This window comes from Puma concolor, chromosome B4 (assembly GCF_028749965.1).
Source record: "Puma concolor isolate L17-30 chromosome B4, mPumCon1.1.hap2, whole genome shotgun sequence".
Lineage (NCBI taxonomy): Eukaryota > Metazoa > Chordata > Mammalia > Carnivora > Felidae > Puma > Puma concolor.
Genome location: NC_141673.1, coordinates 83803377 through 83821737, shown reverse-complemented (window position 1 = coordinate 83821737; position 18361 = coordinate 83803377). Strand labels below are relative to the sequence as shown.

Genomic DNA, 18361 nt, shown 5'->3' with positions numbered 1-18361 from the left:
TATCAGGAATTAACCAGTGAGTTCTAGGCACACAACCCTGTGTCTCCTCCAGAGAAACGGGAGGTAAAAATAACATCAATAAACTGCTCCATGGAGCCCTTACAATGCCGAGTACAATGCTAAAGGCTTTCCATATACTTCATACTTCACTCTCCTGACAGCCCTATGAGCTAAGTATTACTTTCCTCATTTTTGAGATGAGAAATTCTTATTTTCTAATAAGAAAAGAGCAGGGACTGGAACTCATGATTGCTTCAACTTGGTTCACCCAGTAGATGGGGTTGGGTCCTTCAATGCAGAGTTTAGGGTAACATCAACCTATTAGTTTATCAGGCCTGAAGATAATGGTTTTGCTTGGGCTTTCGCCTCTTTTCTCACCTCCAACTAGGAAAGAAAGAAAATAAAACATAAAGCAGTTTCCTAGAAATTTTTTTTCTGTTCTAGATCAAGGTTTTTAAAGGTTGGATCAGGGGGTACTTCACAGTCCTAGCTCTAAAGGGAATGTGAGACAACCTTCCAGATTTAGTTTGTTTTGACTCTCCTTAACACTGAGATGTATGCACATTGAAGCTCCCTCATGAATATGTAAGAAGCATATATTCTCCTGAACACAAGTGTCCAAGTGCATTAGCAGCTAATGCTGCATTCCCTAGGAACCTTTTGAAAATCTGCCTGATGTTACAGTAAAGGGTCTTTTTTCCTTCTGCAACACCCCAATTTTAACAGCCTCTGATGTATTTTTGTTTTTACATTTTCTTCCACAAATGAGAAGAATTTCAAAGAGTGAGTGACAGTTGAGGCAAATCTCAGCTTGTCAAGGATGATTTCCCTGCACAGGGCAGCTGGTGAAACTGACTTCTGCTCTCATGGAGCTAAATCCTGCACCAGCGGATACACAATTAAGTGCAGCATCATTCATTCCAGGCTGTCAGAAAGAAATACACAGAGGCATCATCATATTCCTGTGCCCGACAAACTAGAATATATGCTAATGACCAAATGTGATATAAGATGAAGCCACAGGATCAGGGAAATTTAGAATGAATGCCTAGATGAGGTTTATTTTTTCCATCACTCAGGCAGGAGTCCCATTTGCCTAGACATAACAGATAACATTTATCTATTACTGTGTGACAAACTGCCACAAACTAGCAACTTAAAATAGTGTCCATTTATTATTTGACAGTTCTGTGGGTTGAAAAGTCTGGTGGTCTTGGCTGGATCTACAAGGCCAAGGTCAAACTGTCAGCTGCGCTGAGCTCGCATCTGGATGCTCTGAGGAGGAATCTGTTCCCAAGTGCATTCAGATTGTTGGCAAAACACAGCTCCTTGTTATCATAGGATGGAGACCTCCATCTCCTTGCTAGCTGTTGGCCCAAGATGGCTCTCAGTTTCTAGAGACAACACACATTCTTCATCATGTGGTCCCTCCATCTTTAAGCCAATAATAGCACATGAAATCCTTCTTGCATCTTTATTTTTGTTAATATATTTTTTTAAGTTTATTTATTTATTTTGAGAGAGCCCGAGTGGAGAAAGGGCAGAGAGAGAGGGAGAGAGAGAATCCCAAGCAGGCTTTGCACGGTCACTATGGACCCTGATATGGGGTTCAAACTCACCAAACTGTGAGATCATGACCTGAGCCAAAACCAAGAGTCAGACACTTAACCAACTGAGCCACTCAGGCGCCCCTTCTGGTCTTGAATCTCTTTGTCTTTCTTTTCTGCCATTTTTAGGACAAAGCTCCCTGCTTTTAAGGGTTCATGCAGTTAGATTAGTTGTACCTGAATAACCTCTCTCTTAAAAGGTTAACTCGGCCATATAATATACCATTTCCAGAGGTTCTGTGGATTCTTGGGTGACCATTTTAGAATTCTGCCTACCACACCTAGCAAGCAGAACTAATAACAATATTGTTAGACTTGTATTCTCAAAAGATCAAGATATTGTAAGTACAGCCAGAAACTGTTAGAAATAACATTGAGAATCATGTCTAACTTTCTGGACATGGACGTGTCAAGTTTAAAAGTTTAGACTGACATGATAAAGACTCAATGTCCTTTGAAGAATGTTGTAACATTACTTTAGCAACCAATTTTCCTTACTACATAGTTCTAGGAGACACTAAAATATACAAACTTGCCTTACAAAAAATAAGAAACCATAGCTGTCCTGCCAACCCTACATCTTTAATTCAGCAACCCCTTGATATCCTCTCCTTTATTCGCAGCCATTGGCTTTGAGCCATCTTGCCCTCCATCCCCTAACCCCCAGTTCCTGAGCCTTTAGCATCGTTTCCGTTAACTGCCTTCTATGACCCATCGGGCTCCACTAGAGCTAACCGCTATAGCTCTTCCCTAACCAGGTCTGCATTGCTTCCGGCCATTCTGTGAGCAATTTGTCGGGAGCTCCCTCACTCTCTGCCAAGCCAAGTGGCTCCTGTGATTGACTTCTCTCAGCATCACACCACCTACCAAGGAAACCTGTCCTTTCCTCAAAGAATAACTGCTTCTTCCCTGGCTAAACTTGTGACTTTCAAAGTCCTTTTGTTTACCATCCTGTTTTCATGCACTTTGTTCTTCCATTTACACATAATAAAAATACAACATTTATTACTATTATTACTATACAACATTCATTACTATTTATTACTATTATTACTAAATTTCTTATTTAAAATGACTTATGTCTCCTTTATATTTAGGTCAATATTTTGTCTTGGATTAGACACACTTGCAGGTGGGCAAGGTACTAGCAAGTGTTAAAATGCTTTGGGAAGGGGGCGCCTGGGTGTCTCAGTCAGTTAAGCGTCGACTTTGGCTCAGGTCATGATCTCACGGTTTGTGAGTTCAAGCTCCACATTGGGCTCTCTGCTATCAGGACAGAGCCCGCTTCAGATACTGTGTCCCCCTCTCTCTGCTCCTCCCCTGCTCATGCTCTCTCTTTCTCTCTCAAAAATAAATAAGCATTTTAAAAAATGCTTTGTGAAATATTTGCTCAGTGATGATGACTTTCATGGTATTGAGATGTTCTGGGGAGATATCCCCAATTTAATGCCTATATATCACCCAAATTCCAAGACCTATAAGGTTAAGATGATCCCAGGTTTATAAATGGTAAATTGACAGCCACATTGTTGGAAATTGAGAGGTTAATAGAAGAATTTTAAGGTGACTTTTCCTGTTTAACTGGAACAAAAGTTGCTCCTAACTAGTTTCCTGAAAGCATATTCCCTGGCTCCTATATCTCAGAGGCCAATGTCAGAATTTTTTTTCTGGTTATTAAACATGTATTTTTTTATTTTGATTTTGATTAATAATTGATGTATTCATGCAAGTAAAATAAAGTGTTTTTCCTTAGTCACTGCATTCAATTTAAAACAAAGTGTTGACCTATCATGGTTTCCTAAGCTGAAATGCAAGCCTTGTGAAATTCCATTTTTTTTTTTAATGAGTAAACTTTATCAAAGCAGAAAACCTTGCTTCAAAAATAAATTTTGGAAATCTAAATGTAAGCATAATTTTATCAATTTCTAAAAATAAAAATATTCTAGGTATTCTTGGCCACAGGCTGAAAATTATTTTTAACGTCATTTAAAATGTTTTATTTCTTTTCCCTCTATGTCATTAGGTAAGTTGTCCCTGATTCCAGGTAACAAAAATGAAGCAGTATGACAATTAAGGAAATCATTTCCTGATAATATCATATCAATTTCCTGATTAAGATCATCATAATCAACTTGGGTAGCAGGCACGTGGAAACCTTCAAAGGTAGGAGAGAAGGATTTTCATTCACCAGCAATGTCATTACCAGACCTTTGCCCTGGACTTCACCCTGCAGAATCCCTGTCAGGTCTTTTTCCTGCCTACTAGATCCAAAATAAAGCTTTGCAGCCAAAATATTCAGTGACAGATGGCTCATTTCATTGCTGTAATGTTACCCTTTGGGTCTCTGAGGGAATGGTTCCAGGAATAGAAAGCAGGGCAAACATAGGAGTGGATTTATAACAAAATCTAACACAATCAGGATTTCTCCAGTCACTGATGGAGAAATTCTTCTTAATCAACAACATGAGTGGCCCCTCTTCTATGTATGGTAATTAGTGCATAGACGGAGGAATGGGTCCAATCCTTCCTCTGACCCTGACAAGTTCAATGATTTTGAGCCTGCTCCTTAATTTCCTCATAAGTAAAATGAGCATCATAATAGCAGTTAGCAAAGGCAACAAAAGCAAAAATAAACATGTGGAACTACATCAAACTAAAAAGCTTCCACACAATGAAGAAAACTATCAACAGAATGAAAAGGCAACCCATTGAGTGACAAAATATTTGCAAATCATGTGTCCAGTAAGGAGTTAATATTGAAAATATGGGCGCCTGGGTGGCGCAGTCGGTTAAGCGTCCGACTTCAGCCAGGTCGCGATCTCACGGTCCATGAGTTCGAGCCCCGCGTCGGGCTCTGGGCTGATGGCTCAGAGCCTGGAGCCTGTTTCCGATTCTGTGTCTCCCTCTCTCTCTGCCCCTCGCCCGTTCATGCTCTGTCTCTCTCTGTCCCAAAAATAAATAAACGTTGAAAAAAAAATTAAAAAAAAATATTGAAAATATATAAAGAACTCATACAACTCAACAGAAATAAAAAATCTTAGCCTTAGCTAAGAACTCAATAAATGGTACTTAACATTTTCTTCCCCATCTTTGATTAATTTGTTTTTGTATTAAAGAACAATGCATAACAACATAAAACAAGAGGCACAACATAGGAAACCTATTAATGGAAATGACAGTTTATTAATATTCTTATTTCAGAATGGACTTAAGACTAAATAAGACTAAAGTTAGCATTCTACCGTGTTATTATAAAATGGGGGTAGAGGGGTTGTTCCCACTGAAAGAGGCCTTAAGATAATTAGTTATTCTTTCCACTGCCGAGATCTCTAAGGCTATGGAAGATTGTGACTTATTTCTAGTCATGTCTAAGAAGCTGTCTTGGTAAAATTTCTTACAGTGCTCATTAGAAATGGTTCTAAATTTCATTTTTTAGTTGCTTCCTTTTTTGTGACAAGGGATGTACTTTTTCCATCACATGCATTTATAAAGTTAGAATTCATGAAGATTCTGGGTCTTTTTTGTTTTTTGTTTTTTTTTCCTAACTTGGCATATCCCCATATTTTCCCTAAGTTCTGTATTTATATTGCTATTTTCCAGGTTGTCCTGGTATCATTGCTTCACCATTTGGCACCGGGGTCAACATAACATAGTTTTACCATCTTATCTAAACAGCACCACGCCATCTGAATGTATTTCACAACTGCCATCCTCTGTTCCATGCCTATGGGTCTGCTTTCACATCCTGTTACCCCTCCATCTGCTCCTAAAGAATGCCATGAGGGAGTGATGGTGCTTCATAAAGAGTTTTAAGATCTTGATCTTCATTTGAGTTTAGTCACTGCGTATCACTGGATTCCTAACTTCCTTTCTTCAAGATTCTTTCCAAACTGAAAGTGACACCAAGTGAATCAGATTCGTGTTTTCAAAAGCTCACAAGCTTTCTATCTAATTATGATTGATTTGGGCCTAATGCCATTTATAGTTAATCATAAAGTACCAGAATCTTTACATATTTTACTTTTATTATTATGATATCCTCATGTGTTAATAAGTGCTATTATCCCCATTTTATAGATGTGGAAACCAAGAATTGGGGAATTTAAGTAACTTCCCCAAGAGTCTACAGTAAGTGGCTGCCTTTCCCACTAAGCCAAGATGTCTAAAAGAGTCCTTTGAAGGGCATAACAATTGTTCTCAACTGTTACTATGTATGAAAGTTATCTGACATGTTTATTAAAAGTGTATCCCATAGTTCATCCCCTAAATTCCAGGCTCCATCCTCCAGATTCCAATTCAGTGGGTGGATCCAGGCTCTTCCTTTCTACAAACTCTCTGGGAGGTTCTGACATAGGCCATCTGTGCAGCACACCCAGCTCAGGAGAGACACAGCCTGACTCTGCATTCCCAGCTATGTACCAGCCCCTAATGAAGCATCACCACATTTCCTGCTTTTCTTCTCCTGAAAGCCATAAAATAAACGAGTGCTGAGATTTACTTTTATAACAAAACTGAAGCTGAACGGGGTTTTCCAGAATTCAGGTTTTGTTGGGAGGCAGAATTGTAGCCTGGGGATCAATAAAACTGGCTTCTTTGTCTCTTTCCTTTACTGACTTCTTGCATGTCACTTGATAAAATAACCTCATTGTGTCTCCATCTTCTCTTCTGTAAATGAAATGGGAAAATTCATGTCCAGTACTCACCTAAAAGACCACTAAAGAGGAAAACTGACTGCTGGAGAAGCATGAAAAGCTCCTGGTAAAGAGCATGATCTGAGTCCTCAAGATTCAGTTATTCTCTTATCCAAGAGGGGTGTGCTGATTATGACTGACACTTATTTCACAGAACATGAGGGATATTGTTGGCATTTTGTTGGCATTTGTGAGACTGGGGTGTAGTACTATGCAATCAGCAGATTTTGAGTTCTTGGAAAAGTTGTTTTAAGTCTATGTACCTAATTTTTTCATGTATGAAACAGGAAGACATAATAATATCAACTTCATGGGGTGTTGAGTTCTGTCACTTCTTGATTTGCGTAAACGAGCTTTGATGAATTACTCAGCCTAAATATTTTCATCCTCAATAGTCTAGCTTCAAGCTATTGAAAACATCAGTATGTTCACTCTTATGTCCCTGCTCTGTGCTTTGAGATACTAGGTTTTACAGAAAACAAATATGACACTGTCCCTGCTCTTAGGAAAGTTACTCTCAAGTAGATGAGACAATCTATTGTGGTACCTAAAACAAATGATTTGACAGGATTTTCACAATGGGGAGAAAGGGAGGAAAGCTAGATACAGAAAAGTATACAGAATATGATGTTAGTTTTTTTTTTTTTAAGTTTCTTTATTTTAGAGAAAGAGAGAGAGAGACAGAGTGAAAGTAGGGGGACAGGGAGACACAGAATCTGAAGCAGGCTCCAGGCTCTGAGCTGTCAACACAGAGCCCATCGCCAGGCTAGAATCCACAAACTGAGAGATCACGACCAGGGCGGAAGTCAGACGCTTAACTGACTAAGCCACCCAGACACCCTTGACCTTAGTTTTTAAAAACAAATTTAAAACAATTACCAATTTCTCCATAGCTTTGTATATATCCATTATACATACATATATAAAATATATGTATATATATTTACATAATATATAATTTACTAAATATACATAAACATATATATCATTAATGTAAGTAAGATATTTTGGAGAGAGAATAAAGAAAATAAAGGAACAAAGAAAAGGAAGGAAACATAAAAGAAACATAAGTAAGTAATAAACAGTTTTAAAAATACATAGATACCTGTGATAAAAAGAGCATATATGATATGATCCCATCTAAGTAAATTTGCATCTGTGTGTGTATATATATGACACTCATGAAAACACAGACAAAACACTAACAGTGGCTATTTCAAGGTAGTGAGATTTAAGTGATCTTAACTCTTTTTCTATATCTATATATGTATATATATTTATATTTTAATATATATTAATTACTATATAAATATATTAAATATACTTTATTTTAATATATATCAAAATATATTAATATGTCAATATATTTAATATAAATATTTTATATTATATATTTATATATTTTTCTATTTTTTATAATGACATGTTATTTATAATAACTGAAAACATGTTAGAGACAAGAGACTGTCAAAGTATTTATTATTGTACATGATGTATTGTTTTACTTTGTCTTTTCAAATGGTCTCTAAAATGTATGAAATACTTTGAAATGAGAAAAATGATATTCTTTAAAGAGGTATTCTCAGTAGTAATAAAATGCTGTGGAAAAAGGATACTCTCAAGAGAAGAAGGCCAAGGCTGCTTTAGTATCCAAATAAGTCAAAGTGCTAGTTTTGCCAGAAGAAATTCAAGTCACTGAACTTGTCTTTTTCTTCTTTTTTTTCCTTCATAAGTGTTTTGAATTAAGTAAACTTAGATTTGTTCAAAGAATCTATCTATTTTTAAAAATTTTACGGTATGGTTTTACTTATGTTTTTCCAACTCATTATCATTTTCTACAACTCAACATGTCCCAAGCTGAACTTATTACTTCCTTTCCGCCTCAAGTTACTTCTGTTCCTGTTTCCTTTTTTAAGAGGTATGTCACCACGTTTATCCAAATCACCTAAACCGGATATCTGGGAGTCACCTTGGATTTCTCCCTCTGCATCCAATGAGTCAAGCATTTTTATAGATGCTACATCCATCAGATCTCTCCTTATCACATCTCTTCTCCATAGCTGCTGTCCTCATTGGTCCTACCCAGATTGTAGCAATTATCTCTAAATTAGTCTCCTTATCTCCACTTTGAACATTTGATCAAGCAAAAGAATGTCAAAACTTCTTTACGTGCTATGCAAATGGATGTGAATTGTTTGCCTATTTTCATCTCCTTCAATGAAACACTCTCTCCCCAAAACATGCTGTCCTGGGGACTGTCAGTCACAATATTCTCACTCCCCATGATATTACAAGCCAGGCAGTGGCAGCTTCATCCCCCTTGGCTCAATGACTAGTTCATGGATGACCTTATGATAAGTAGGGTCAGACATTCTGTCCCAGGACTTTTCTACTACAGATAGAAGAAAAACTCTCTCTTGCTTTTGGCAAACCACAGATTAATTAATTGCTGTAAGACTTATTTCTTCGAAGCTTTCTAGGAGAACATGTTCAAATAGTGTAAAGACACGGAGAAAACCAATTCTTTTACTTATCCTATAAGTAGGCAAAGATTTTCATCTGGTTTTAGAACCAATTCCAATGTTAATAAGGTAACCAGGTTAGTGGTGATTTAAGATTTCTCCTTTATTATCAGTGTGATGGTTCCAAAAATTAATTAATTCCAATTTCTAATTTCAACCAGACTATAAATGCCATTATTTTTTAATCATCCCACATTATAGGATTGCCATAGCAATTTTCTATTTTTTGTTCTAACTTTTATTGATTAAAAACATGCATAAAAAATACACAAAGTGTATAGTTTAATAAATCTTCACAATTGAATACAATTTTGCTACTGCATATATATTTTATGCACATAAAAATTTTTTAGGATGTTTAAGGTCAGGATCATGTTTTCATTTTTCTCAACATCTGGCTCAATCCCAGGTTTAATGATAATGCCCACTATTGATGTGACTGTAGTTTACCTACCAGACATTTTACACCCAGAAGTTATCAGGTAAAAGGGTAGAAAGGCTACTCCAGCACATTCATCTGACAATAATTCTGTCAACAGCTAACAATTATCAGGTGCTTATAGGTACTATTGCCATAGTTTTACAGATTAGCAAACTGTGCTACATGGAGATTTAAAAAGTGACTGAGATCAAATAGCCAGTAAGTTGAAGAGCAAGACCCCAAGAAAAAAAAATTCCCATGATATAAATTAAGCCCCCGGGGTGCCTACGTGGGTCAGTAGGTTAAGTGTCCAACTTTGGCTCAGGTCATGATCTCACAGTTCATGGGTTTGGGCCCTGCATTGGGCTCTGTGCTGACAGCTCAGAGCCTGGAGTCTGTTCTGTGTCTCTCTCTCTTGTTCTGCCCCTCCTCCACTCATGCTCTCTCTCTTTATCTCTCAAAAATAAAATACTTAAAAATTTTTTTTTTTAAAAATTTAAGACACTGAGGTCTTCCACTATGGTAATTACCTTTTTCACTGAGATGAAAAAAAACTTAGCAATTTTTCTAAAGACCAAGAGACAGAGTACCATTTTCTTTAGTAAACATTACCAATGATTCAGCCTTGGAGGAGGGAGGCAGTTGAGTGAACTCTAATAGCATTTAAAATTCTGCAAAAAAGACAAGCAAGAGCACATGTAAAAATTAGACTTACTTTTTTTATTATAAGCATCTTGCATTTCTTCCTGGATTCAGATCACCTCTGAAGCACTGACTTCTTTTCCAGACTGTTGCTTTTTTGGAATCGGTGGAATCCTTAATTTGGGTTCTCTTCCTAATGGATGGGATGATGCTTCTGAGTGGCCAGGCTATCTCTGATCTCTTGAAATGCCTGTAATTTTATTGTAAGAAGATAAATGAGAAAGTCAGATTGTCTTTGAGGCCATTGAGAAAATCCCAACCAACCAACCAAACAAACAAAAACAAAACTCACAAAATCATTTACCCAAATTGCTTAAGGTGAGGAAATTCTTAAGATTCCTTAAGATATGTTAGAAAAAGAGAGAGTGGTCCAAGATGGTAGCATAAAAAGACCCTGAACCTACCTCATCCAATAGACACACCAAATCTACAACTACATATAGAATAATTCCCACTGAAAAAAAACTCTGAAAACTAGCTGAATAGCTTCCTCCACAACAACAGATAAAAGGGCTAGGAGAAGGGTAAGGAGGAAGAGGGATAGGAAAGGAAGAGAGGAAATCTTACCAAACCTACATACGGCAGCGCAAACTAGGGAAGGATCTCATAGACCAGAACCTCTCCTTGAAAAGTGAAGCATTTGTGCCCACCCCATATTGGGCATCCTAACCCTTGGGACCTGCACCAGAGAGGAGGTACAAGGAATGTTTGGCTTTTGAAATCAATGAGGTTTACATTCAGGGGACCCGGGGGACTGTGGGAATCTGAGATACTCCTTTTGAGGACCTCCTAGGCAGCCTCACTCATTCCAAGAAGCAGGGAAAACACAGCAGTTTGAGAGGTGACTGAATTATCTGTGAAGGTGATTCAGTTGCTAATTTTAAAGCATCTGTCAGACATATATTAATTGATGAGGGAGCGTAAGGCGAGCTGAGGGCAAAGTACAAACTAACAACACCCCCCCCCCACACACACACACCCAGGTGGGATATGTGTGATATTTCTTAGGTACTCCTGGCTGCCTAAAAACAAAGAAAAGGACAGAAAGCAAATGGTTAAACTGATAGAGTATCCATCAATTTACAAAATCTTAGTAAATTACAAAAAGGCAATCTTATCAATAGCCTAATCTCCAGGAACTCCCTACTATCTTAATGACAATGCTTTGCTAGAAGGAAAAAATAACCTTAGCTTAACAATAGTGAGGACTCCAGTAATCTGTGTCATTAGTATATGGAAATCCCTTTAAGAAAACTCCTTTTGACTTTATCTCCTCCAACTCCACAGTATATAAGCAGTCACTCTTCACAACCCCAGTGCAGCTCTTTCTGCCCACAAGTCCTGTTCCTGTGCTTTAATAAAATCACTTTTTCTGCACCAAAGATTTCCTTAAGAATTCTTTCTTGGGGCACCTGGGTGGCTCAGTCTGTTAAGTGTCCGACTTCGGCTCAGGTCATGATCTCATGGTTCATGGGTTGGAGCTCTGTGCTGACAGCTCAGAGCCTGGAGTCTGTTTCCGAGTCTGTGTCTCTGCCCCTCCCCTGCTCATGCTCTGTCTTTCAAAAATAAATAAATGTTAAAAAAAATTTTAAGAATTCTTTTTTCTCTGTCATCTCCAAAGAAGCCCCACCACCACTTCAAAACTCCATCATTAATTAGTTAGTGAAGGCACTAGAGAGTGACATTTTTTGCACTCTCTCTGCCTTGCTAACACAGGCAGACACACATGGACACAACCTTGAAGTCTTGCCCCTAGAGCTCATCCTGGTCCTCACTAAAGCCATAGGCATACTCTGCCCCTAGCACTCTTATCTGGCATCACTAAAACTGCAAGCATGCCCTGCCCCCAACACTCTTTCCTGAACTCGATAAAGCCACAGGCAACCACAGCCCCACTAAAGCTGGTGGGAAGATCAATCCACACAGTAGAGGTGTTTTGATTGTCTGGTTCTGGTGGCCAAAGGAGCTTGTGCTTCTTGACCTAAAGGGACTGTAACAATTAGAAAGACATTTATGGGCAAGATACCACACCTAGGATGCTACACAGGCAGCACACTGAAACAATATCCCCAGTCTACATGAAAAAGGCCCACTTAATTGTCCTGGAGCTTCAACCTGACTGATAAGATTCAGGTTTTCCACATATCTAAAGACTACAAAGTTGCTCTGAGGGAATGTAGGCAAGGACATACCATCTGTGCACCCTCCCTTGGCCTCACCACAGCTCACTGGTACCCCCCATAAAGCAGCTTAAACACTTGTCTGAAGCCCTGATTCTTGCAAATGTTATTCAGGGGACACGTCCAGATCTCCTAGTCCAGAGGTCAGCATCTATAATTGAGATCCCACAAGACTATATATATTTGCACACTTTAAAAGTTGTTGTCTGAGGATCTGGCTTCTAATCAGCCTGAATCTAGGTACTGACTGAGATCACTCCCTTTGGAACAGTGACAGTTTCTGGCACACGCTCAACAACTGGGACCTGTAAAGAATAAATCAGGCTACTCGTTAGGCTACTAAGGCAATCCCAAAGGTTTGACAGGCAACCAAGAGTGAGGAAAGAGTTAAAAGACAAGGTCCATCTACTACACAAGGACACTTTTTCAACTAGGAGAGGTAGTTGTTTCACCTAACATATGGAAACAAACATAGAGAATCAAGCAAAATGAAAAAGCAAGAATATGTTCCAAATGAAAGAACAAGACAACCTCAGAAAAGACCTTGATGAAACAGAGATAAGTATTCTACTTATAAAGACTTTAAAGTAATGGTCATAAAGATGCCCACCAAATTCAGGAGAATAATGATGAACATAGTAAGAACTTCAATAAGTGACAGAAAATATAAGAAAGTACCAGACAGAAGTCACAGAGCTGAAGAGTACAATAACTGAACGGAAAAACACGCTAGTGGGGTTCCACAGGAGACGAGATGAAGCAGAAAAAAGGGTCAGAGACCTAGAAGACAGGACTGTGGAACTTACCCAAACAGAGCACATCAATGACAAAAAAGAATTTCAGAAGTGAAGATAACTTAAGAGACCTATGAAATAACATCAAACAGAATAACATTTGCATCATAGGTGTCTCAGAAGGAAAAAAAGAGAAAGGGGAAGAAAACTTACTTGAAGAAGCAATGGCTAAAAATTTCCCTTCCCTGGGGAAGGAAGCAGACATTCAGGTACAGGAAGCCCAGAGAGTTCTAAAAAAGATAAATCCAAAGAGATTCATACCAAGACACATTATAATTAAAATGCCAAAATTTAAAGATGAAGAAAGAATCTTAAATGGAGCTAGAGAAAAACAACTTGGTATATACAAGAGAATCCCCATAAGACTACTAACTGATTTTTCAAAAGAAACTCTGCAAGCCAGAAGGGAGTGGCATAATATATTCAAAGTGCTGAAAGAAAAGAACTTCCAATCAAGAATACTCTATCTGGGAAGGGTATTATTCAGAATTGAAAGACAGATCAAAAGATTTCTAGGCAAGCAAGAGGTAAAGTACATCACCACTAAACCAGCTTTATAAGAAATGTACAAGGGTCTTCTTTAAGCTGAAAAGAAAAGGTACTAGCTGATAACAACAACAACAAAATTACCAAAGTTAAGATCTCGCTGGTAAAGGTAAATATAAAAGTAGTGGATTAACCATTTATAATGCTAGTATGAAGGTTAAAAAACAAAAGTAGTAAAATCAATTTTAACTACAATAGTCAGTTAAAGGATAAACAAAATTTAAAAAATGTAAAATATGATACCAAGAACAAAAAATATGCAGGGATGAGTAGTAAAAAAAAGTAGAATTTTTTGGAATCATTCATATTTAAGTTGCTACCGACTTAAAGGAGACTATTGTATATGAACCTCATGATAACCACAAAGCAAAACATACAGTAGATACACAAAATATAATAAGAAAGGAATCTAAATGTAACAGTAAAGAAATTCATAAAACCACAAGAGAAGTGAGCAAGAGAAGAAGAAAGGACTACAAAACCACCAGAAAACAATGAACAAAATGTCAACAAGTACATACCTACCAATAATTACTTTAAATGTAAAGGGACTAAATTTTCTAATCAAAGATATAGAGTAGTTGAATGGATTAAAAAAAAACAAGCAAACAAACAAGACTCATTATGTGTCCACAACAGACTCACATCACATCTAAAAATATACATACACTGAAAATTAAGAGATGGAAGGTTTTCCACACAAAAGGAAATTTTTAAAAAGCTGAAAGTTATACTTATATCAAGCAAAATACTTTAAAACAAAGACTAATAAAAGACAAAGTAGAGCATTACTTAATGATAAAAGGGTAAATCCAAAAAAAGAATACAATATTTGTAAATATTTACATTCCCAACCTAGGAGTACCTAAATATATAAAGCAAATATTAACAGATGTAAGGGGGAAAATTGGCAACAATACAATAATAGTAGGGGACTTTAACACCCCCACTTACATGGATGGATAAATCCATATGGATACAGTAATTAATAAGGAAATATCAACCTTAAAACACATTAGATCAGAGGGACTTAATAAATATACACATGGGTGCCTGGGTGGCACAGTCGGTTGAGCGTCCAACTTCAGCCAGGTCACGATCTCGCGGTCCGTGAGTTCGAGCCCCGCGTCGGGCTCTGGGCTGATGGCTCAGAGCCTGGAGCCTGTTTCTGATTCTGTGTCTCCCTCTCTCTCTGCCCCTCCCCCGTTCATGCTCTGTCTCTCTCTGTCCCAAAAATAAATAAACGTTGAAAAAATAAATAAATAAATATATACAGATAATTCCATCCAAAAGCAGCAAAATACACATTCTTCTCAAGTGTATATGGAACATTCTCCAGGATATATCACATGTTAGACCACAAAACAAATCTCAATAAATTTAAGGAGACTGAAATCATATGAAGCATCTTTTTTGATCACATGATATAAAACTAGAAATCAATTACAATAAGAAAACTAAAAAAATCACAAATACGTGAAGATTACACAACATAGTACTGAACAACCAATGTGTCAATGAAGAAATCAAAAGGAAAACTAAAAAATACCTCAAGACAAAAGAAAATGGAAATACAACAACACAAAATCTATGGATGCAGCAAAAACAGTTCTTTTCTTTAAAATTTTTTTTAATGTTTATTTTTGAGAGAGAGACACAGTATGAGCAAGGGAGGGCAGAGAGAGAGGGAGACACAGAATACAAAGCAGGCTCCAGGCTCTGAGCTGTTAGCACAGAGCACAACATGGGGCTCAAACTCACAAACCATGAAATCATGACCTGAGCCAAAGTGGGACTCTTGACTGACTGAACCACCCAGGCACCCTGCAGCAGAACCAGTTCTAAGAAGGAAATTCAGAGCAAGGAAAAAAAAAAAAAAAAAGCTCAAGAAGTAAGAAATAAGCTCAAGAACTAAGAAAAAACTCAAATGAACAATCTAACTGTATACCTAAAGGAGTTAAAAAAGGAAGAACAAATAAATCCCAAAGGTAGTAGAAGGAAAGAAATAATAAAGATTTGAGTGGAAATAAATGAAATAGAGATTTAAAAACAATAGAAAAGATCAATAAAACTAAGAGCTACTTCTTTGAAAGGATGAAAAAAACTGACAAACCCTTAGGTAGACTCACCAAGGGGAAGAGAGGTGTCAAACAAGTAAACTTAGAAATGAAAGAGAAGTTACCAAGATACCACAGAAATATAAAAAAAAATCATGAGAGACTTACTGTGAATAATTATATGCCAACAATTGTACAATACAGAAAAATGAATAAATTCCTAGAAATTATGATTCTTCAAAAAATTAATAAATTCCTAGAAATATACAATCTTTATGGTTCTTTATGAACCATGAAGAAATACAAAGTCTGAATAGACTGATGACTAGTAAGGCAAGTGAATCAATAATAAAAAACCTCCCAAAAAACAAAAGTCCAGGACCAGGCAGCTTAATTGGTGAATTCCAGAAAACTTCCAAAGAAGATTTAATACCGATCCTTCTCAAACTCTTCCAAAAAATTGAAAAGGAGGAAATTCATCCAAATTCGTTTTATGAGTCCAGCATTACCCTGATACCAAAACCAGACAAGAAAACTACAAGAAAAGAAAGAAGAAAGAAAGAAAGAAAGAAAGAAAGAAAGAAAGAAAGAAAGCAAGCAAGCAAGCAAGCAAGCTAGCTACAGGCCAATATCCCTGATGAACATAGATGCAAAAATCCTCAACAAATTATTAGCAAACTGAATTCAACAACGCATTAAAAGGATCATACATCATAAGCAAGGAGGTTTTATTCCACAATGAAAGGATGATTCAACACCTACAAACCAATCATGATACATCATATTAACAAAACGAAGGATAAAAAACATATCATCATCTCAATAGATACAGAAAAAGCATATGGCAAAATTCAACACCTATTTATGATTAAAAAGTTCCAACAGGGGCGCCTGGGTGGCGCAGTCGGTTAAGCGTCCGACTTCAGCCAGGTCACGATCTCGCGGTCCATGAGTTCGAGCCCCGCGTCAGGCTCTGGGCTGATGGCTCAGAGCCTGGAGCCTGTTTCCGATTCTGTGTCTCCCTCTCTCTCTGCCCCTCCCCCGTTCATGCTCTGTCTCTCTCTGTCCCAAAAATAAATAAACGTTGAAAAATTAAAATAGCATTTATAAAAAAAAAAAAAAAAAAAAAAAGTTCCAACAAAGTGAGGATAGAGGGAATATACCTGAACATACTAAAGGTGATATATGACAACTCACAGCAAACATCATACTCAACAGTGGAAAGCTGAAAGCTTTTCCTCTAAAATCAGAAACAAGACAATGCCCACTCTGATTCAACATTTCATTCAACATTGTATTAGAAGCCCTAGCCATGACAATTAAGTAAGAAAAAAAAAGCATTCAAATAGGGGGCGCCTGGGTGATTCAGTAGGTTAAGCGTCTGACTTTGGCTCAGGTCATAATCTTGTGCTTCATGAGTCTGAGCCCCATGTCAGGCTCTCTGCTGACAGCTCAGAGCCTAGAGCCTCTTTCGGATTCTGCGTCTCCCTCTCGGTCTGCAACCCACCCCCACTCCCCTGCTCACACTCTGTCTCTCTTTCAAAAATAAATAACTATTTTTTTAAAAAAGCAAACAAATAGGAAAGAAAGAAGCAAAACTGCCACTATTTGGAGATGACTTCGTTCTATATGTAGAAAACCCTAAAGATTCCACCAAATAACTCTTAGAACTAATAAATAAATTCAGTAAGGTTGCAGGATACAACATCAATATATTAAAATTGGTTGTGTTTCTATACAATAATAACAGAAATTTACCAGAAAGAGAAATTTAAAAAAACCATTCCATTTACAATGGCATCAAAAAGAATAAAGTACCTAGGAATCAATTTAATCAAGGAAATGAAATGCCTGTACACTGAAAACTATAAGACATTAATAAAAGAAATTGAAGATACGAATAAGTGGAAAGATATTCCATGCTCATAAATTGGAAGAATCAATATTGTTAAAATATCTGTATTATGAAAGCAATGTACAAATTCAATGTAATTTTTATCAAAATTCCAATGACATTTTTCACAGAACTAGAACAAATAATTCTAAAATATGTATGGAGCCAAAAAACACTCAAAAGAGCCCAAGCAATCTTGAGAAAGAAGAACAAAGCTGGAAGTATCCTGCTCCCTGATTTCAAACTATATTACAAAGCTACAGTAATTAAAACAGTTTGGTATTGGCATAAAACAGATGCATAGATCAATGGAACAGAATAGAGAGTTCAAAAGTAAACCCACACATAAATGGTCAATTAATCTATGACAAAGGAGGCAAAAATATACAATGGGAAAGGACAGTCTCTTCAACAAAAGTTGTTGGGAAAACTGGACATGCAGAATAATGAAACTGGACTGCTATATTACACCACACACAAAATAAATGCAAAATGGATTAAAGACTTAAATGTAAAACCTGGAATAATAAAAAAGAAAACGTAATCAGAACACTATTTGACATTATTCTTAGCACTATTTTTTTGATCTGGCTTCTCAGACAAGGAGAACAAAAGCAAAAAACCCAAATGAGACTACATTAAACTAAAATGCTTCTACACAGTGAAGGAAACCATCAATAAAATAAAAAGGCAACGTTCTGAATGGGGGAAGATATTTGCAAATCATATATCAGATAAAGGGCTAATATCCAAAATACACAAAGAGCTCAGTAACAACAACAACAAAATGTTGATTGAAAAATAGGCAAATAATTTGAATAAACATTTTTCCAAAGAAGATATACACAGATGGGCAATAGGCACATGAAAAGATGTTCAACATCACTAATCATCAGAGCAATGAAAATCAAAATCTCAATGATATATCACTTCAAACCTCTTAGAAT

The 18361-nt window shown here is 37.0% G+C and overlaps 1 protein-coding gene across 8 annotated transcripts in view; it reads right to left on the bottom strand.

Moving 5' to 3' along the window:
• Positions 1-18361, bottom strand: part of LMNTD1 (lamin tail domain containing 1) — a 446849-nt gene that overhangs the window by 316432 nt on the left and 112056 nt on the right. For all 8 annotated transcript variants that reach the window (XM_086713814.1, XM_086713811.1, XM_086713806.1 and 5 more), the window contains one exon: positions 9957-10133. Coding sequence is in view for 5 of the 8 variants with exons in the window: in XM_086713806.1 (XP_086569932.1) it covers positions 9957-9974 (18 nt within the window). In the remaining 3 variants the exon portion in view is untranslated. The remainder of the gene's footprint in view (positions 1-9956; positions 10134-18361) is intronic.